We start from the raw sequence: 20,108 nt of genomic DNA, 5'->3' as shown, positions 1-20,108 counted from the left end.
CTATGTGCGTGTGATCTGAGGGCCCACTTCTTGAAATTCTATATTATGCTTGGGATTTAGTGAACATTCCAAATGAATTGTGAATGTTGGAATCAGATTTTGTGTAAACCAAATAAGCGAGATACGATGTTTTACGAGGCCTATTTCTGTGGCCCTCAGTCCTCATAGTGTGGTCTGAGGGCCCGTCTCATATTTCGAAAACTATACACGCTACAGATAAAGTTTTTACCCCAAAGTTTGAGGATGTGTGTATGTATGAATATTGATTACTAGACCGATTGTTATGAAATTTGACATACGGATAGAATATAACCTGGAATAACACATAGGGTACTTTTTATCCTGAAATTGCGACGGGAGCGAAGCACCGGGGAGCAGCTAGTTACATTAAAATCTTTCGACTGTGGTTTTACAGCCAGCCGCCTACCGTGAACTATCCATAACCGCCTATCAGCTTGTGTACCTTAGCCGCCTCGTACGAGATCCACGGAAGGATACGCAATAGTCCTATACTAGGACGGAACCACACGCCAATCCTCTCAGAAATATATATTAAGGGTGATTTCTAAGGTTTTGCATTATAAAATTTGTGAAAACAACATATTATAGTAAAACACTGTCCTATATTATACAATCTAGTTTAAACGGAAAGATATATTCGAAGATTATGTCGCTCATATATTCGTTTTCATCCTTCAAGATACGGAACCCTAAAAATCAACCTGTTAATTCATTAAAACATACTTTATCATAAATACAAGACATATATCTTTAACAATCCCGTTATATTCCTTCGAATTTTAACAGCATATGAGCCTATACGAATTTATTGGAAAATCGCCCCTATGTGCCATTGCATAAAGGTGATCATTAACACGACTGCGTACAATACAATGCACCCGAGGTCATTCACCTGTCCTTGCTAAGTAAAGTGCTTTTACCATTGGCCGGTAGTGATGCAGACATGTCGATATTTGCTCTATCGATAATTTTACTTATTTGCTCTTTATTGCGAAACTAGCTTTTTGCCCGCGGCTTCGCCTGCGTAAATTTCCTACGGGAACAGTTTTTTTTTCTGGGATGAAAGGTATGTCCCTTTACACACTTCAATCTACATGTGTGCAAAATTTCAAAAAGATTGGTTGAGTAGATAGAGCGTGAAGAGGTTGTTACCACTTCGTACCACGCTCACAAACAAACTTATTTTCATATATAGTTATAGTATTGGTTGGGATACAATTAGTTAATAGTCAGTAATTCTTTTGCATTGGATTATTAAAATTGTTTAGGGCAGAATCCATATAATATCATTGCGGTAATCTCAAAACTACTGCACGGATTTTCATGCGGTTTTCACCAAGAGATAATGTGTTTCCTGAGAAAGGTTTAGATGTATATTTATTTATTTATTTAATATTAGGAACGCTTACAATGTTTACATATATAATATTATAGTAAGTAACTTGTACTTGCAGTTTAATACGATACATAAGCACCAGTTAGCAGCAAGCACAACATTTGCCAACAATATAATTCGCTGCCGTAGAAAAAAGTAGAACACACAACAGTTAAAGATATGCTTGGTCACAAAATATGTATACGGGAAATTATACAAAATGAAAAGTTGTTAATTAGAATAGTTAATTGAAAGGAACATTTTCAATGATTATAAGAAATAACTGAAGAAATTTCTGAAATTAAATGAAGTGTACTTATACAATTTGTAGGAGATTACAGTTAATGTTATGTTTAATTATTATAATTTATTATGTTTTAATCCAAGCGAAACCGGGACGAGTCGCTAGTCAATATATAATCGATACGTACGTACGTACAGCGACTATCAAGTTCACAACATTAGTAGACACAATTTTATTATATGTATTTATATCTATAATTCCACAAAAGCCGTAGTATCGATAGATTTATCGACGATCCATCGAGCAACACTATTGGTCGGTAAACGGCTAGTATAGGTTTTATGTTGGTATTTCGATTGAATTCAAATTGCAGTGCAATGTTGGTTTAATTATATATCACATCGCACAGTTTCCATCAAGAGTCTAGAGATACGAGCAACAGAACGCGACTGAGGAATGGGACATGGCGCTAAGGGACATATAACCTTATACGTTAATTGTGTTTCACATATATATATACAATCATAATCTGTTTTGATATACTTTTTGACTATACGTACATTATGTACCTTGATATATTATTAGAAAAAAAATTGTATAAAACAATAATTGTAAGCCCTTCTGGCATGATAGGGACCAACACTGTTCAAATGAGTTTCTTTCGGCATTTCTTCTCAGCAGCGGTCGTTCCGAAATGCCAGTAGTTTGTAGCTTCTGAGAAATAACTATTTAATATAAAAATTGACGTGAAAAGTGCCTGTGGTGGTCTAATTTCTGAATAAATGATTTGAATTTGAATTTGAATTTGGTAGCTACAATATCATTCCCAAGGTGGTTGATTTTAAGAAGCTACCCGCTAATGAAAACACAGCCCAATGTGATTATTGACCGAGCGAGATATACAATTCAACTTGGGGCAAAAAAATGTTTCTTGTATGTATTTATGTATGCATGTTTGTAACGCGAGAACCGTTGGTCTAATTTTGATGAAATTTAAAAGGTATGTAGAATCTGTCAATAGAATTTTTAAATTCATGGGGCATCAAAATCTTTTTTGAAGTATTCACAATTTTGTAAAAAAATATTGTGTTCGCGTGGTCTAATTTCGCGGCGAACAACTACTATTATAAGATGTCTTCGCGTCACGCGGCGTCACAGCTCCGTATGCAACCTGCCATGAATAAAAATAACATAAAGATGCGGCCTTGCATGTTAATGACATTTAAATATATAAATATTCCTACAAACGTTACTTAAATTCGTACATCCAATATAACAATGGAGGGATACCTGCTATCTCTGCAAATCTCCGCTATTGTATTGTCTGTCTGTATGTGTTACTTTATGAAGCAAAAACGAATATCGAAACCATATGCCTGTTAAATTTTATTTAATGCTAGCGGCCCGTCCCGACTGCGCTCGCGTAAAAACATAATACATTTAAATCTTCCTCGGAAATCATACGGCCTATTGGTGACGACTCGGTATATGATGACCTCGGTGGCGCAGTGGTAAAGTGCTTGCCTCTGAACCGAGAGGCCCCGGGTTCGAACCCCGGTCGGGTCATGATGGAAAATGATATTTTTCTGATTGGCACGGGTTTTGGATGTTTATCTATTTATATATTTGTTATAAAATATAGTATCGTTGAGTTAGTATCCCATAACACAAGTCTCGAACTTATTTTGGGGCTAGCTCAATCTGTGTGATTTGTTGTAATATATTTATTAATTTAGTTTTTATTTAGTAATGCATTCTTATTTGTTTTTATTTTTGTTTTTTTTTTTAAATCCTATTATTATAAATGCGAAAGTAAGTTTGTTTGTTACCTCTTCACGCTCTATCTGCTCAACCAATCTCCTTGAAATTTTGCATACATGTAGATTGAAGTGTAAAGAAGGACATAGGGTACCTTTCATCCCGGATACATAACTGGAAATTTAGTTAGGCGAAGCCGTGGGAAAAAACCTAGTAATTGAAATAAAAATACTAGTTGTTCGCCGCGAACGTAGACCTCGCGAACACAATAAATTTTGATGAGATTTTACAAAATTGTGAATATTCATATCATCAACGATACTATATTTTATAACAAATACATATATAGATAAACATCCAAGACCCGGGCCAATCAGAAAAAGATCATTTTCCATCATGACCCGACCGGAGATCTAACCCGTCCCGGGTTAGAAGAACGAACGAACGAACTTTACCACTGCGCCACCGAGGTCGCTAAATTAAACCCTTTCTCAAACCCAAGCATTTTTCCGGTTCTTCCTCAGTCAAAGAGTATCGGAGCCCAAAGTCCGCTTTTTACATTTTCGTCTCCACTTCGCACGGTCGTCGGCATCTCTAGTTGTCAGACCATTGTCACGCATATCATCCTTGACGACATCAAGCCAGCATTTCTTGGGTTTGCCGTCTGCCAGGGCCGGGCCGGAGCGGCATAGCCAGACATTCGTTCCTTACGTAATAAGATGTTTTAATAAATCTATTGTTTATATTGTTACAGGTCAATCAAACAGCATGAAGCGTTCTCGGCACAGATGGCTGGGCATCGGAATAGTTTGTAAGTTATTTATACATTTATAGGGTGATTTCTTATACATTGGCATTATTGTATCTACACGCACAGTCGACGGTACTGAACAACTTTTCGTATGGAAGCAACCTTTGAAATCTCGAAAAAGTATCAGCTGATCCGAACTTTTTCCACAAGTTTATATACAACATTAATTTTGTATAGAACAGTTGATTTCGGAGTTACTCCCATAACTAAAAGTTTTAAATGGATTTGTTATACTTGTCACACATGCTTTTGAAAATAATAATGAGATGAAAAAAATCTGGAATCGAGCGGGAATTGAACCCGCGCCCCTGTCTATACGGGACAGTGCTCTTGACCACTGAGCTATCGGTTTGGCTGAATTAATTCTGACGTCTTTACGTCTAACGCCGACGTACAGTATTTTCATTAGAGAGCGTGGAAGTAGGTAGATATTCTAGGAATAATCTTAACGAATTTCAGCTCGATTCCAGATTTTTTTCATCTCATTATTATTGGCCCGGGTCTTGGATGTTTATCTATTTGTTATAAAATATAGTATCGTTAAGTTAGTATCCCATTATAACACAAGTCTAGAACTTACTTTGGGGCTAGCTCAATCTGTGTGATTTGTCCCAATATATTAGAACATAATAAATTATACATCTAAACCTTCCTCAGAAATCACACTGTCTATTGGTGAAAACCGTTTGAAAATACGTGCAGTAGTTTTTTAATTTATAGCGAACAGCGATATAGACTGACAGACGCGGTTGACAGTTTGTTTTATAATATGTAAAGGAAGTAAATCTGTGACACACGGAGAAAAAAATTAAATAAATTTCATGCACTAGTGTTGCATTTTGCTGTGCACCGCGATAAGTCAAGGCTGTGTTGCAGATTGCGTTTGAAAGGCGTTAATAACCTAAGATTCTTGCGACAAAGAGTGGGTCGCATTTGCATTGCACCGTCAACTTTGACGTTAACTTTAACCCTGTGCAGAAAAACGCAAGTCGTATTTCTAAAATCTGGAGCTGTTTCTGTGTGCACCATTAGGCCATGCTTACCATATTAACGCATTGTCATCCAAACTAAACGTGTGTACAAAAATTCAGCTCAATCGGTTGAAGATATCTTCTTTGAAATTGTGTTGCAAGATTCCACCCGAGACATAGGGACATACATAGTGATATATTGTGAGTTAAATAAAAGCTTGTAAAATATAGTATCGTTGAGTTAGTATTCCAAAACACAAGTCTCGAACTTTCTTTGGTGCTAATTCTGTGTGGTTTGTCTTTTTATTGACCGCTAGCGTCCACCAAGGGCTTCACTCTCGTGGAAATTTAGAGATAAAAGTACCCTATGTGTTACTCCAGGTTATATTCTACCCGTGTGCCAAATTTCATAAAAATCCGTCCAGTAGATTTTGGGTGAAAGAGCAACAAACATATATACACACACATCTTCACAAACTTTCGCATTTATCATATTAGTAAGATAGGTTTAGTAGGATTGACATTCTTCTACTCGTGTACCAAATTGTATCTGTATCATTGAAATTTTACTTTGATTCTTTGTTTTTGAGTGGAAATTCACGCGGACGAAGCCGCAGGCAAAATCTATTAATATTAATAGAATAATAGAATCTATTAAAATAGTTGAAGTTAAAGGTTGTTAAAAGTCAAGGACTTAAAAATATTGATAAAAAATTTTCCTTATATGCGTTGTTATTTCTTAGAACGCTTGGGTTCTAAAGTGCATGTGTACAAAAACAAAAAAATGTTGAAATTCGTCCTTTAAATGATTGGTTTTCTGCATTGGCAAATAGTTTGTTTGTTTGTAATCCGTCCTACTGATATTATACATGCGAAAGTTTTTGAGGATGTAAGTTTGTTACTCATTCACGCAAAATCTATTTTACCGATTGTCATGAAATTTTGCACACGGGTAGAAGCAGAAGTGAGCAGAAAATGGCTGGGATGACGATGATAATTATTAAAATACATGTCACACATTAATATTTTTACAGATAAATTAGATATACTACTTCAAATGCACACGAAATTGTATCAATTTAAAACAAAAAACTATCTATCTTAAATAATATAAAAACTTATAAATTAAAAATATGTTTAGAAGACCCCCAGGCAAGGTGCCCATCACACAGGCAGCATTCCAGCGCTGAATTGCAATGGAAATTCGTTGTGCGAGAAAGCTACCGCGAGAATCGCCTGATGCCTCCCTTAGCCGTTTGCTGAGCTCTCTATACAAACCTTTACGAGAACGACAATACATTTTGGTTTACACTAATCTCAACTAGTGTTGCCGAACTGTAGATAGTTTTACAATCGATAATTTCCATCGAAAAAGGCCATACAAGCCACATACATAAGCCTATCAATAGTATGATAGTATTGTTCTGCGATATTAGATATGCTATCGATAGTATCAAACCGAAATGAAGACTAAACTATCATTATATCTAACACGCAGAGCAATATTATCGATACTCTCAATAGCATATCTTATATTTTCGGTCAATACTATCGAATATTGCCCTTTATCAATAGTATTGCACATAACCCGGCTATCAATATTATCGATACTATTGCTTTTCCTCAAATTATTGACAGTCAACCGAAACGCAATCGATAATCGACAATCGAGCGGCAACACACTAATCTCGACAATGTATCATTCCAGGTGTAACACTAATAGTGATATCAACACTTCCCATCGCCGAAGCAGTCCGGGCCACGTCTCTCATTTTCGCCAAGACGACCAGCACAACGGCAGGCCCCGGGGACATGCCCACTGGAGACGATGAAGTACAGGTTAATATTTATCCAAAAACGGCAGTTACAAGCCAAATTCAAAAGTCATTCAACTCATTTCACGATCTCGGTGGCGCAGTGCTAAAATACTTGCCTCCGAACCGAGAGGTCCCGGGTTCGAATCCCGGTCGGGTCATGATGGAAAATAATCTTATTCTGATTGGCCCGGGTCTTGGATGTTTATCTATATATTTATTTGTTATACAACATAGTATCGTTGAGTTAGTATTTACTTTGGGACTTAATTTGTGTGAATTGTCCTAATATATTTATTTATTTATTATTTATAACTTATGTTGGATGATATACATCACTCATTGACGTCAAATATTAACTTCAAACTAATTCCACCGCTGGCTTCCAAAGCGCAGGTGAAGAAGCGGAGCAACCAACTTCACCGCGGCCTTTTCTCCAAAGACGTCGATTGACAAATATAAGTCTTATTTAAATGTATATAAAAACTTAGTGGATTAATTAACATTATATGTAATGTCATAATTTAAATCTATACTATTAAAAAATAGATATGCGTTTGTGAGTTTGTATGTTTGAGGCGGGTAATCTCCGAAACTATCGAACCGATTTCAAAAATTATTTCACCATTAGTAAGGTTCATTATCCAAGATTCCTATAGGCTATATTTAATACAAAATTTCCACGTGAGCGAAGCCCCGGGAAACATCCAGTGTCCAATAAAAAAGTTTGCATTCAATAATTTATTGAAAATTGACAAAAAATATAATATATATATAAGTGTAAGTACGGAATGTATGTAATTATGACGTAAATTTAATTAAATACATAAAGATACTTGAAACTAAAATTATCTTTTCCTGATTGGCCCGGGGCTTGGATGTTTATCTATATATGGATTGTATTTGTTATAAAATATAGTATCGTTGAGTTAGTATCCCATAACACAAGTCTAGAACTTACTTTGGGGCTAGCTCAATCTGTGTAATTTGTCCCAATATATTAGAACATAATAAATTATACATCTAAACCTTCCTCAGAAATCACACTGTCTATTGGTGAAAACCGTTTGAAAATACGTGCAGTAGTTTTTTAATTTATAGCGAACAGCGATATAGACTGACAGACGCGGTTGACAGTTTGTTTTATAATATGTAAAGGATGTAAATCTGTGACACACGGAGAAAAAAATTAAATAAATTTCATGCACTAGTGTTGCATTTTGCTGTGCACCGCGATAAGTCAAGGCTGTGTTGCAGATTGCATTTGAAAGGCGTTAATAACCTAAGATTCTTGCGACAAAGAGTGGGTCGCATTTGCATTGATTTGTCTTAATATATTTATTTATTTATACTGCACCGTGCTTGGGCCAAACATTTAATCGTCAGTGTTATTATATGCCTTCTTACAAAGTACTTTCTTTTTCTTTTATATAATTTCAGAATTGTTTATCGAACATATTATGAATCAACAAAATTATAAATGCGAAAGTAAGTTATGTTTGTTGAGGTAACAAATTCACGCTCTATCTACTTAACCAATATTCATGAAAATTTGCATACATGTAGTTTTAAGTATGGAGAAGGACAAAGGGTTTCATCCTTTCATCCCGGAAAAATAATCCTGTTACCGTGGGAAATTGACAAGAGCGGAGCTGCGGGCAAAAGCTAGCGAAAGACATTCTAACTTTGGCCAACCGATGCCCGGGGACAAACAATTTGTCTTTGTTAGCCTATCACCGTAATCACGTACTTATAAGTTTAACCGAACCAAGTGCATACAATTGAAGACAATTAAGTGTAGGTAATTTCAAATTTTAATACTTTAAACAGTTTAATCTTCACAAAGACCACCAAATCGGTATGAAAATGCCGTTCAAACCATAGACATATAATAAAACCAAGCTATTTATATTAGTTTAGCACGATTACCATAAATAAAGCACTATGTATTGCATCAACCGACCTACTTTCAATAGATTTAAGTTTATACCAAGGTCGTACCATCTTCACAAAATCCAGATTAAGTATCTCCAAGTCAAGTTTTTATGTTTGTTTTAGGGTTCCATAGCCAAATTGAAAAAAGAAAACTTTATAGTTTCATTTCGAAATCAAATCATTTACTTATTAAAATATTCTAGGCCTTCGCAGGCAACTTTTTCACGTCAGATTTTATATTGTATAGTAATTTCTCATATGCTACTGGCACTTCTCATGTTGGTCTGTATGTCACAGTGATTTTATACGGAGACTATGCGAACTATAAGGTTAAAATTTAGTAGGTAGGTGTATTCAATGAGCCGCTACAAAATTGTGCAGTATGTTTTAGAAAATTTTAATTATTAAGGGTAACACTCCATTCATGTGACTGTGAGATGATACATATTTTTTAGACAACATAACACTGCACAATAATTGATTTATTTTCAAATAAAATTGAACAAATTAGTCATATTGAAGTAATACTATTATCATATTGACCTCGGTGGCGCAGTGGTAAAATGCTTGCCTCTGAACCGAGAGGTCCCGGGTTCGATCCCCGGCCGGGTCATGATGGAAAATGATCTTTTTCTGATTGGCCCGGGTCTTGGATGTTTATCTATATATGTATTTGTTATAAAATATAGTATCGTTGAGTTAGTATCCCATAACACAAGTCTCGAACTTACTTTGGGGCTAGCTCAATCTGTGTGATTTGTCCTAATATATTTATTTATTTATTCATAAATAGGTAAGCTTTTGTGAGTTTGTATGTTTGAGGCGTATAATCTTCGAAACTACCGAACCGATTTCGAAAATTCTTTCACCATTAGAAAGGTACATTATCCAAGATTGCTATATGCTATATTTTATCACAAAATTCACACGGGAGCGAAGTCGCGGACGACATTTAGTTTTCAATAAAATTTTAACATTTTTAGAAGGAAAGTTATTTAATATTTTTTTTGTGTATTAATTACTGAATATTATTTAATATCAGAAGGAAAAGAAGTTAACTTTTACTTAACTTACAACCATCATTACAGGCTAACTCAATTATTCATTTCACATCAATATTTCACTCTTTCCTATCACAGAAGTTCACAGAAGTGGGGAATCGGAATAGACGCAGTGACATTATCGACTAAACAACAAACAAACGTACAGTCAACAGCATATTGCAAGTTACTCTATGTCGCGGTAATAGCGGCGAGCTAGCAATGAATTTGGGTAGTGGTGTGCTGTTGAATGTACCTGTACAGGAAACATTATTGAACCTTACTTTTAACCAAGGTAGTCAACTTTTCAACGCCTTGAACACAGTTGTTCATAATCACAACATTATGTCTACAGTAAATTTACACTTTGAGGCAAAAACTTGGACCAACAAAATGTCCTATTTAAAAATACGGAGGGAGTTATTATTATTATAATAACATGGGTATATTATTTCATTGGTATATCCGCGAGCGGGTTTTGGCGGGAGACCTACACAACATCAAAACTGTCCAAAAGGGCCTCTATGTGTTGATCCATATCCCCACGCAAGACTCTCAAAGGACCGGACTTAGTGCCGTGAATTTTATAAAGGAGCTAAGTACATAATTATAATAAATAATTCTTTTTTTGTCACTATAAATCAATTACACATTTAAAATTGTACAATATTCACACTTTACAAAACAATTCGATTCAATTTCAATACGTATACAAAAAAAAACAAAATTAATAATCGCAAAAAATATTACTTATCTATACTTCTAATAAAACTGTAACTAGACTATGTCTTTACATAGGAGATATTTACGAAAAATTCAAATTCAAATTCAATTCAAATTCAAAATTCTTTATTCAATTTAGGATGATATACATCACTTATTGACGTCAAAAATTACTTACACTAAGTCTACTGCCGGCTTCCAAAGCGCAGGTGAAGAAGAAGCGGCGCAACAAACTTCACCGCAGCCTTTTCTCCAAGGACGTCAATTAACAAATATAGGTCTTATACATAGGGGAGGAATAGTTAGGGTCCATAGAAGGCCAAACAATTTTTTTAGAATTTTTGTCTGTCTGTCTGTCTGTATGTTTGTACACGCATCACACAAAATCTACTGCACGGTTCTGCATGAAATTCGGTATAGAGATAGAATGTGGCCTTAATTAGAATATAGGCTACTTTGTATCCCGAAATTCTATCCCGAAAGGGGAGAAATAGGGAGTAGAAGTTAGTATGAAACTTTTGTTATTTTTGAAGTGAGACACGTGCAATCTTTGTTTAAATAAAAATATAAAATATAATGTAATATCAAATCAAAATTCAATATAAAATTCTAAATATTGTCAAAAATTAAAAAGTTATTTAGCTAGCAGTCGCCTGAACCGATTTTGATCTAATCTTTTTTATTTGAAAGAGAATTTAATCGAGAGTGTTCTTAGCTATTTTTAGATAGTGTGCGTCCAGTCATTTGGAAACTATTAACTAACGTAAACTGGTGTTATTATTATAGGACTACGGATCATGGGCTCTGACGCTTAATAGCTACGGAAGCAGCCAGGAAAAAGCTTAGATGTGAGAGAGCGTGAGAAAAAAAAGCAATGGCAAATCTCTCTTCTTTAACATTGCCAAGAAATTGACACCAACATGCCTCTTAGATTTAATTAAAGAAATTCAAATGCTTTTCTTCAAATGAATTAGTAAAATGAACCAAACGGAAGAAATTATTACGTGACAGCTAGTGACATAGTGTGTGTGGCTCCGCCCTATAATAACTCACTCCATACATCACCGTAAATATCGTACAAGGCGCTTAAGGGACACAGCCTTGGCAGCTGATAGCAGAAAAATAGCATTCTCAAGAAGGCTTGACGTCAGGTAGGGTACCGGCGATAAACTTACAGCCTTCAAAATTTAAATCATGTTTTTCGGCGTTCGGGGTGTCACAGCACTCACAGCTGCGAATACAATCACATGCGAGATTGAAAGAGAGACGAATATTATCTAAGATATTATGTACAGAAATTTTCTCTGGTACCAATATTCTTCGCCTTCAAGTGTAATGCTTTTATAACATTCTTATGGTAATCAAAACCTTTCGCGCATACCTATATCCTTAATTTATTTATTTGACAGAACACAAAACATACTTATAAGAAAATAAGTTTTGAGAAATCGTAATTAAAATAATATAACTTGATTATAATCACCATGGATATAAGTAATAATTATTTCTACTAATTTCATGATAACAACATAATATCAAATAGTATGAAAATCATGAACTGCGAAGGGCCGCACGCGCAATCGAGCGAAGAAAGATGTATTTTTTTTATCAGAGATGATTATCTCATACGATGAAAAAAATACATCTTTCTCTGTCTCTCATTTCGAACGTAAGATACATTTGTCCGGCTGTCTTATGACTTGTACGGAATATCTACTAATTCCGTGCTTGTGGCTCACTTAAACTACTTTAAAAAAATTATAATTTGACCTATGTTAGAGATGGCAACACATGATACGTGACGTGATTTTATAAATGGTAGAAAAAGGAAAAACAATTTAGTGTAGGGCAATTTAAAATAAAATTGGAAATAAATCAACTTTCAACGGTCGAATCCACAAACTATTAATATCGTTTTACTATTAGACTAGCAATTCTCAAAGTGTGCCATGAAAATATTGGCCAAAATTAGTTACTTAAAAAAAATTTTTTTGACAGATGATTTTATTGTTGTCAGTGAGACCTTAACGCATTCAATGCGTGACAAAAAAATCCGAGCAGTAAACTATTCATGTGTTCGTCGGGAGCCGATCCTGGGCGCACCCAGGTCATGCTTATCATAATGCATCATCATCCAAACGTGTATACAAAGTTTTAGCTCAATCGGTGAAAGATATATGTTTCTAAATTGAGCTACAAGATTCCACACTGAACATATATTGCAAGCCTACTTTTTATAAGCTTGTAAAAAGTAGAATATCGTTTATTCCTAAAAAAAAAAAACAAAACACTACGCTAAGCTAAGTAGTTGCCTATGTTATAACTTCATTACATTCAACTTTCATTCATATATGAAGTTATAACTTACGTTTCTTCTGGTGCAATAAAAATTCCATCGATCAATTCCAGACTGAAGTGACGGCCGAAGGTGTGGAACCAACAAATTCCACCACGAAACTGAGCGGCGTCCCTCAGATCGACTACATCTACGACCCTAACCTGCCCCGAGAGTTGAACGGCTACAACCTGTCTGAGTACCCCTTCTACGAAACGGTACCACCTCCAGAAACCATGGACTTCAAGTGCGACGGACTCCATGATGGGTTTTACGCTTCAGTCCCTCACAAATGTCAGGTTAGATGGTCTCATCAACATACAAAATATATGAAAATCGAGTTGACGCATGGTCAGCCATCGCGATGCTCAACCGCAATAGAGGGAACCTCACGATCCTGTCCTCTGATCCTGTTTCACCATTAGAGTAATAAAAATAAATATTTCTTTTGTTAAAAACAAAAACGCCATAATATAATTGCAATCCATTTAATAAACAATGCGAATACACTATTATTACCAAATTCACTTTTTATCACACAACAAAACATTATACTTCTCTCTGCTTGATTTCCCTTCCATGACATCTGTCAACTTGACGTTTCCTGACGAGCGTGCGCGTTATTGTTGCCTCGTGCTGCCGCTGCCGCCGTGGTGGCGCTAGTCTGTCAATGTTGCCAGCGCCCAATTACTTATATCCCAATCCCAACTAATATTATAAATGCGAAATTAAGTTTGTTTGTATGTTGACTCTTCACGCGTTATCTACTCAACCAGTAAAATTTCGCATACATAATATAATAAAGGATATCATGTGTATGGACACAAGGGAACCCAGGCGCACTTAATTTTCATCCCGGAAAAATAAGTGCTCCCGTGGGAAATTAACAAGGGAAAAGCCACGGGAAACAACTAGTAATATATATCATATTTCCAGGTGTATCACCACTGTCTCTTCGGCACTCGGTATGACTTCCTCTGCGCCAATTACACAGCGTTCGACCAGAAGACGTTCATCTGCCACTTCGTCTCCGAAGTAGACTGCAAGAACTCGCCCAAATTTTTTAGCAGGTAATCTATCATAATTTTTAGGCCTTTGCCCAGCAGTGGGACACATAATACAGGCTAAAAAATAATAATAAAGTGGAAATAACAGGTGATGTAATTATAAAAGCTAACAATCGATAATGTAAAAAAACAATTCCACATGGCGAATTTCATATGGCTAATTTAACTGATTTTTTTTTAGTTTACCTAAAAAAATCCCTAAAATCCATAAAATATGACTCAAATTTTTCAAAATCGTCTGTACTTTGACTTTACTCTTAGGCTGAAAACCGACAATTAGCTACTTTCAAAAACAACCACCTCCTCAAATGTCATCTTCCAAAAACGTTGTCGTACGATGACAACTTAATTTCATCGAGAAACTAAACATATTATATTGCAGAAACGAAGCCCTGTACAAGGCAACGACGTCGGCCCCTCCCCCGCCTCCCCCCACCACCACCACAACCACCACCACGACAACCACCAGGCCGCCGCGAGCTGGCGGCCGCCGCCGTCCGTACCACCGCTACGATTATTATGATGACGAGTACTATGATACGAGAGACGACTACGATTATGGGTAAGATTTGTTCTCTCTCCCTTTTCTCGACTCTCTTTACCCTCAGGCCGAGAACAATAAGTTTCAAAAATAACTGCTTCCGAAAATTACAATTTCCAAAAAGGACAACTTCCAAAAAAGACAACTTCCGAAAATGACAACTTTCAAAAGGGACAACTTCCAAAAAGGTCAACTTTCGAAAATGACAACTTTCAAAAATGACGACTTTCGAAAATGACAACTTCCGAAAATGACAACTTCCGAAAATGACAACTTTCAAAAATGACAACTTCCGAAAATGACAACTTTCAAAAATGACGACATTCAAAAATGACAACTTCCAAAAAGGACAACTACCGAAAATGACAATTTTCAAAAAGGATAACTTCCGAAAATGACAACTTCTAGAAACGATAATTTCCAAAAATCACAATTTCCAAAAACGACCACTTCCAAACATGATAACTTCCAAAAATGACAAGGTTTCTATATTTCTATGCCCTCTTATACTCAACCTTATATACATATCAAACGCGTAACCTTCTAAAGACTACTTGGGTACATCAAAACAAGCAACTTTTATTCTACGACTTTTCGTGATCCGTTTTTAACAAATACAATCTATTTTGCGATTCAACACGCACGCCAAGCAACACGAGACAGTACAGTAGCGTTATGTAGCGGAATCGAACATAGAGTTAACGTTTTATAGAAGCGACATTAAAACTAAAAAAAGGCAAATTGTATTTATTACGTTTAGACAAAAGTCGTAGAACAAAAGATGTTAGTCTCTATGTAAGTACCTTATGCGCCTTTGGAAGGTCATGCATTAGATACCAGTAACCCTGCATATTTTGCTGAAAGCATTACTTTCAATGTTACAGAGGCAGGAGAAGACGTCCATCTAGACCGGGCAAGAGACGACCTCACGATGAATACGATGACGACAGGTAAATATATTGTAATTGGTACATTTTCGATTCCCTTTCTCAAATATGGACATCCAAAAAGTAGACGTATATTGAAAGAAAAAAGAAAAATCAATTATGTACACAAAAAATGGCGCTGAACTAGAAAAGAATATAACAAAAACACAATTTTTAATGTACCTACCAAATGCATGATGGCATAACCACGACGTTGATCTTCCGCGTGTACCTTCTTCTTGACCTTATCCCACTCATGTGGGGTCGGCACAATAAGTTCCTTCCATTTCGTTCTGTCATTTGCTATATCCATTGATACTCCTTTCCTGTTCATACAATCCTTGATGCACTCCATCCATTTCTTCTCAGGTCTTCCTCTATTCCTGGAAACCTTTACTTCCATCTTTAATGCCCTTTGAGTGACGTGATTTTCATCTCTTCTAAAAAATATGCCCGTACCAGCTTAATCTATATATTTTGTGTCTACGCGCATGCGCTGTGACGACAAGCTCGCGCCTGCGCAATGTTTCTTTTCTTCAAAACAAATCCGCCATTTTTAGCTGTTGTTACTTTTAAATGTATTGCTCGTGATTTACCAGCCCTAAATGAACAATCTTTGTCAAATACCGAGTATAATTATTTATAATATATACTCAGGCAAGATCCTACAGTTTGGATCCGGTTCGAAGGACCAAACTGTAGGATCTTGTCTGAGACATATGTAATTTCTCATTAACTGGTGCTACTTCCATACTTCCTCTTTCATACTCAATCTTTATTTTATCTAATCTAGTTACCCCGCACGTTCATCTCAACATTCGCATCTCTGTCGCATGAAGTTTCCTATCATCCTTCACTTTCGTCGCCCAACATTCAGATCCATACATTATGACAGATCTGATAACTGCCTTTTAAATTTTTCCTTTCAATTGAAGGGGAATAATATTAATAATTATTAATAACGCTAATATCTAATAATAATATAATATATAATCAATTATAATAAACACAAAAAATATTCAAAACATTCACTTGCAACACCATTTATAAATACATAGTTTTCTTTATTTATATCCACGCTTCCATTATACTAAAACAAACTCAAAAACTACTATACGAATTTTCATGCGGTTTTCATCAATAGTGAGTGAGTAGAGAGTGAGATAGTGTGATTCCTGAGGAAGGTTTAGATGTATAATTTATTGTTTAACCCCCAGCGAAGCCGTGACTCGCCACAAGTTTGTACCAAAATAAAATCAGCAAGCCACATTCCACAAATAATTAGATTGTCTACCGATAGTATATGATTATAATATAATATAAATATCTTAAGTGTTTGAGAGCCAGTAAAAATACCAAAATATTGTTGGCAAAATAACTGTATTTATTTTAGTTAATAAAATACAAAATTAAATAATTAAAACGCGACGCAAACATGCGCCGACGGCTTGATGGGCTTGATGTTCTTGGAAGAGCAAGCTGCGGCCGCGCACTTTCCCTGAGCTGCGTTTAGTTTTAAGTTTGACACGCCGCGACATTAAGGTTAAAATATAGGCTAGGAAGGACATTTTTTAAAATGTATTCACAACAAATATGTAGGGCGATAAATTTTGCGTCATCTTTTTAAACTTTATCAATTGCCTCTACAGTTTCACGTTTTATCTTTTCGCAATTTTTACCAAAACCAAAAAGTTTTACTTATAACTTTTTTAAAATCTTTTTGTCAACCATTCCAGATATGAAAGACGACCTAGGCCACGTGACGAGCCAGCTGAAGAAGAATATGAAGAGAGGCGACCATACCACAGACCAGGCAAGAGACCTTACAACGATCAAAGAAGGCCGTATGACGATGACGAAGATAGAAGAACCTATAGACCTGGCGGCAGAAGACAAAGACCGAGAGACGACGAAGAAGATAGATATAGAGGTGAAGAAGAAAGACCAAGAGCAGGACAGAGAGAGCAGAAAAGAGACGATATAAGACCAAGGCCTAATAAATTCAGGCCAAGAGACGAAATAAAACCCAGGGATGAAAGGCCGCAGGATGAGGAGAAAGATGATAAGCAAAGTGAAATTCGACCTAGAGATGAAATAAGACCCAGAGATGAAATAAAGCCAAGAGATGAGCCTAGAGAAAGACCAAATTTCAGACCACGCGACGAATCCAAACCTCGTGATGAAATTCGTCCAAGAGATGAAAGAAGGCCTTCAAGAGATGAAACTCCAGCTCCTGAAAAGTCTAGACCAAGAGATGATAGGTATCAGTCTAATGAAGGAAGAAGGTATAGAGAAGAAAGGCCTTACAGACGAGAAGAAAGACCGTATGAAGAAGATAGAAATGTAGAGGAAAAGAGAGAAGTGCCAACAGCGCCCGAAGGTCAAGGTCTAGTCAAACCAAACGGTCACGGAATTTTCAGTAAACCTAGAATGCCTCCAAAAATCAAACGACCAGTGCCTGAAAGTGTCAAAAACAAATACGAATACGTAACTGTTACCACTACTAAAGCTCCACCACCGAAAGATGATGAGGAATACTATGATGATTACGAGGAAGAAGATACTAGAAGGCCTTCGTCTTCAGGTAAATCAAGTTCAGTCCAGCATAGACCAAGGGAAACAGTTGAAAAGGAAAAATTTAAGCCTTCAAAGCCGCATACTTCTGTTAGCTATAAAGAGAGGAGAAATAAAAAACCAGCAGCGTATGATGATGAATATTATGACAGTGAATGGAAAGACCGCAGGCCAAATTCAAGACCGGTAAAACCACAGCCTCTTAAAGACGCCATTGATGATTATTACTACGATTATGAAGATAAGAGAGATAATAGAAAAATAATTCCAAAAGAAGACGAAACGCCTGCAAAAGGTAGACAGATGGTTAAAGTGATAAAACGACCTTTTTTACCCTCTAGGGGTGGAAGCCCTTACTTACCTAGGGGCTTGCAGCCAGTTGCTGGCAAAGACATGACTGTTCCTCCAAGTACCACCCCTAAACCTACCACCACAACTACTACCACCACAACCACTACCACCACTACTACTACACCACCTCCTACTACCACAACTACTACAACAACCACAACTACTCCAGTACCTACCACTACGTTCACAAGAGAAACACCAACAACTCATCAGCTCAAAGTACCAGAAGACGAATATGAATATTACGATGAAGAAGACATAGAATATGTAGGTAAGGATAAAAAAGAGACAACAACACATTTGCTAGATCCCACTACAACCGAGGAAGAAGTTAGAACAATCAAACCAGAGACGACAACAGCTGAACTAACAACACCAGAACAAAAAGCAAAATCTTTAGCATCAAAAGTGTTAAAAGTTTATAATGATAATTACGAAGCAATAAGAGAAAAATTGGAATCAACATTATCACCAGGCGACTACATAAAGCCATATCTAAATTTAAACGCACACATATCAACAGAAACACCGTTAAAACCGATATTATCACCGAAACCCGAAATCTCGAAACCGTACACAGCGACAGGGAAGCCGGTAATACCAGAAAACATTTCAATAAAACACAATTTAGCCGATTCAATTGAAAACGAATACGACGTTCGTCTTAATGAAGCTATAACACCTAATTTACCCAAAATTAGGGTTCCCAGCGGTTTTGTGCCTTCAAATAGGGATTATAGTTATTCAAGATTCAGAAATAACTTTGCTCCATCTGAACCGCAGTATGCAGCCTCAGAATTGTCAAGCTATCAAGTAAGAACACGTCCACACGTGACTGGGGTAAGTATAAGGACCCCGAATTCCTATTATTTACAACCTCAGAGAGTGGTGGCTTACGACGATAGTGTCCAAAGGTACCCAAGGCAGTTATTGTACAGACAAGTAGCTAACTACTATTAATTGTGATTTTGGTAACCTTTGAGAGAATTGGGCTATGAAAACCTGTGGTGTATGTTTTTGGCTTCGAGCTATTTCTTTTTGGCGACATTTTTCATGAGCATATATATATATATATATATATATATATATATATATATATATATATATATATATATATATATATATATATATATATATATATATATATATTAATTGTGCATTTGTAAAATCCTGCTGCGACTATACCAGTCAGCGTCAAAAGTTTTGTAGACAATTTTCTTTATACATTTTAAATTATCAGTTTTTTTTAAAGCATTTATAAATTATGGCGATTACAATGTACTTTTATTAAAAAATATTTTATTTTTTAATAAAAAAAAATGTGTACATATAATTTTTTTCTTCATTATAATTCAGTAATTGGAAAGGTAAGAATGGAAATAATTATAATTTTTTGTTATGATGATTTGAAATGTTTCAAGCGCCTTTTATTTTTTTTTTTATAATTACATTAATTGCACAATGTATCTATACCATAATGTCATGCTATGTGTGATTATACATTTTATACTTATGTATATTATGTAATTAATTTGTGCAATAAAGAATTTTTGTATTGTATTGTAATTGTTAAATTATTATTATTATCATAAAATAATACTCCAGTATCTTTCTATCAAAAC

General features: G+C 35.7%; 1 protein-coding gene and 1 long non-coding RNA gene across 11 annotated transcripts in view; one reads left to right on the top strand and one right to left on the bottom strand.

Moving 5' to 3' along the window:
- The window catches only part of LOC128681635 (proteoglycan 4-like), a 55,478-nt gene extending 35,883 nt beyond the window's left edge, over positions 1–19,595 (top strand). For all 10 annotated transcript variants that reach the window (XM_053765677.2, XM_053765676.2, XM_053765681.2 and 7 more), the window contains 7 exons: positions 4,153–4,209; positions 6,889–7,019; positions 13,102–13,326; positions 13,964–14,097; positions 14,477–14,656; positions 15,520–15,585; positions 17,298–19,595. In XM_053765677.2, the coding sequence (XP_053621652.1) occupies positions 4,167–4,209; positions 6,889–7,019; positions 13,102–13,326; positions 13,964–14,097; positions 14,477–14,656; positions 15,520–15,585; positions 17,298–19,446 (2,928 nt within the window). In that variant the 5' untranslated portion in view covers positions 4,153–4,166 and the 3' untranslated portion in view covers positions 19,447–19,595. The remainder of the gene's footprint in view (positions 1–4,152; positions 4,210–6,888; positions 7,020–13,101; positions 13,327–13,963; positions 14,098–14,476; positions 14,657–15,519; positions 15,586–17,297) is intronic.
- LOC128681647 (uncharacterized) overlaps positions 1–20,108 on the bottom strand; it is a 245,846-nt gene that overhangs the window by 86,491 nt on the left and 139,247 nt on the right. The gene's annotated exons all lie outside the window — the stretch shown is intronic.

The sequence above is a fragment of the Plodia interpunctella genome, chromosome 27 (assembly GCF_027563975.2).
Source record: "Plodia interpunctella isolate USDA-ARS_2022_Savannah chromosome 27, ilPloInte3.2, whole genome shotgun sequence".
NCBI classification, from domain to species: domain Eukaryota; kingdom Metazoa; phylum Arthropoda; class Insecta; order Lepidoptera; family Pyralidae; genus Plodia; species Plodia interpunctella.
The sequence above is the reverse complement of the archived record's forward strand: the minus strand, read 5'-3'. Positions and strand labels throughout refer to the sequence as shown.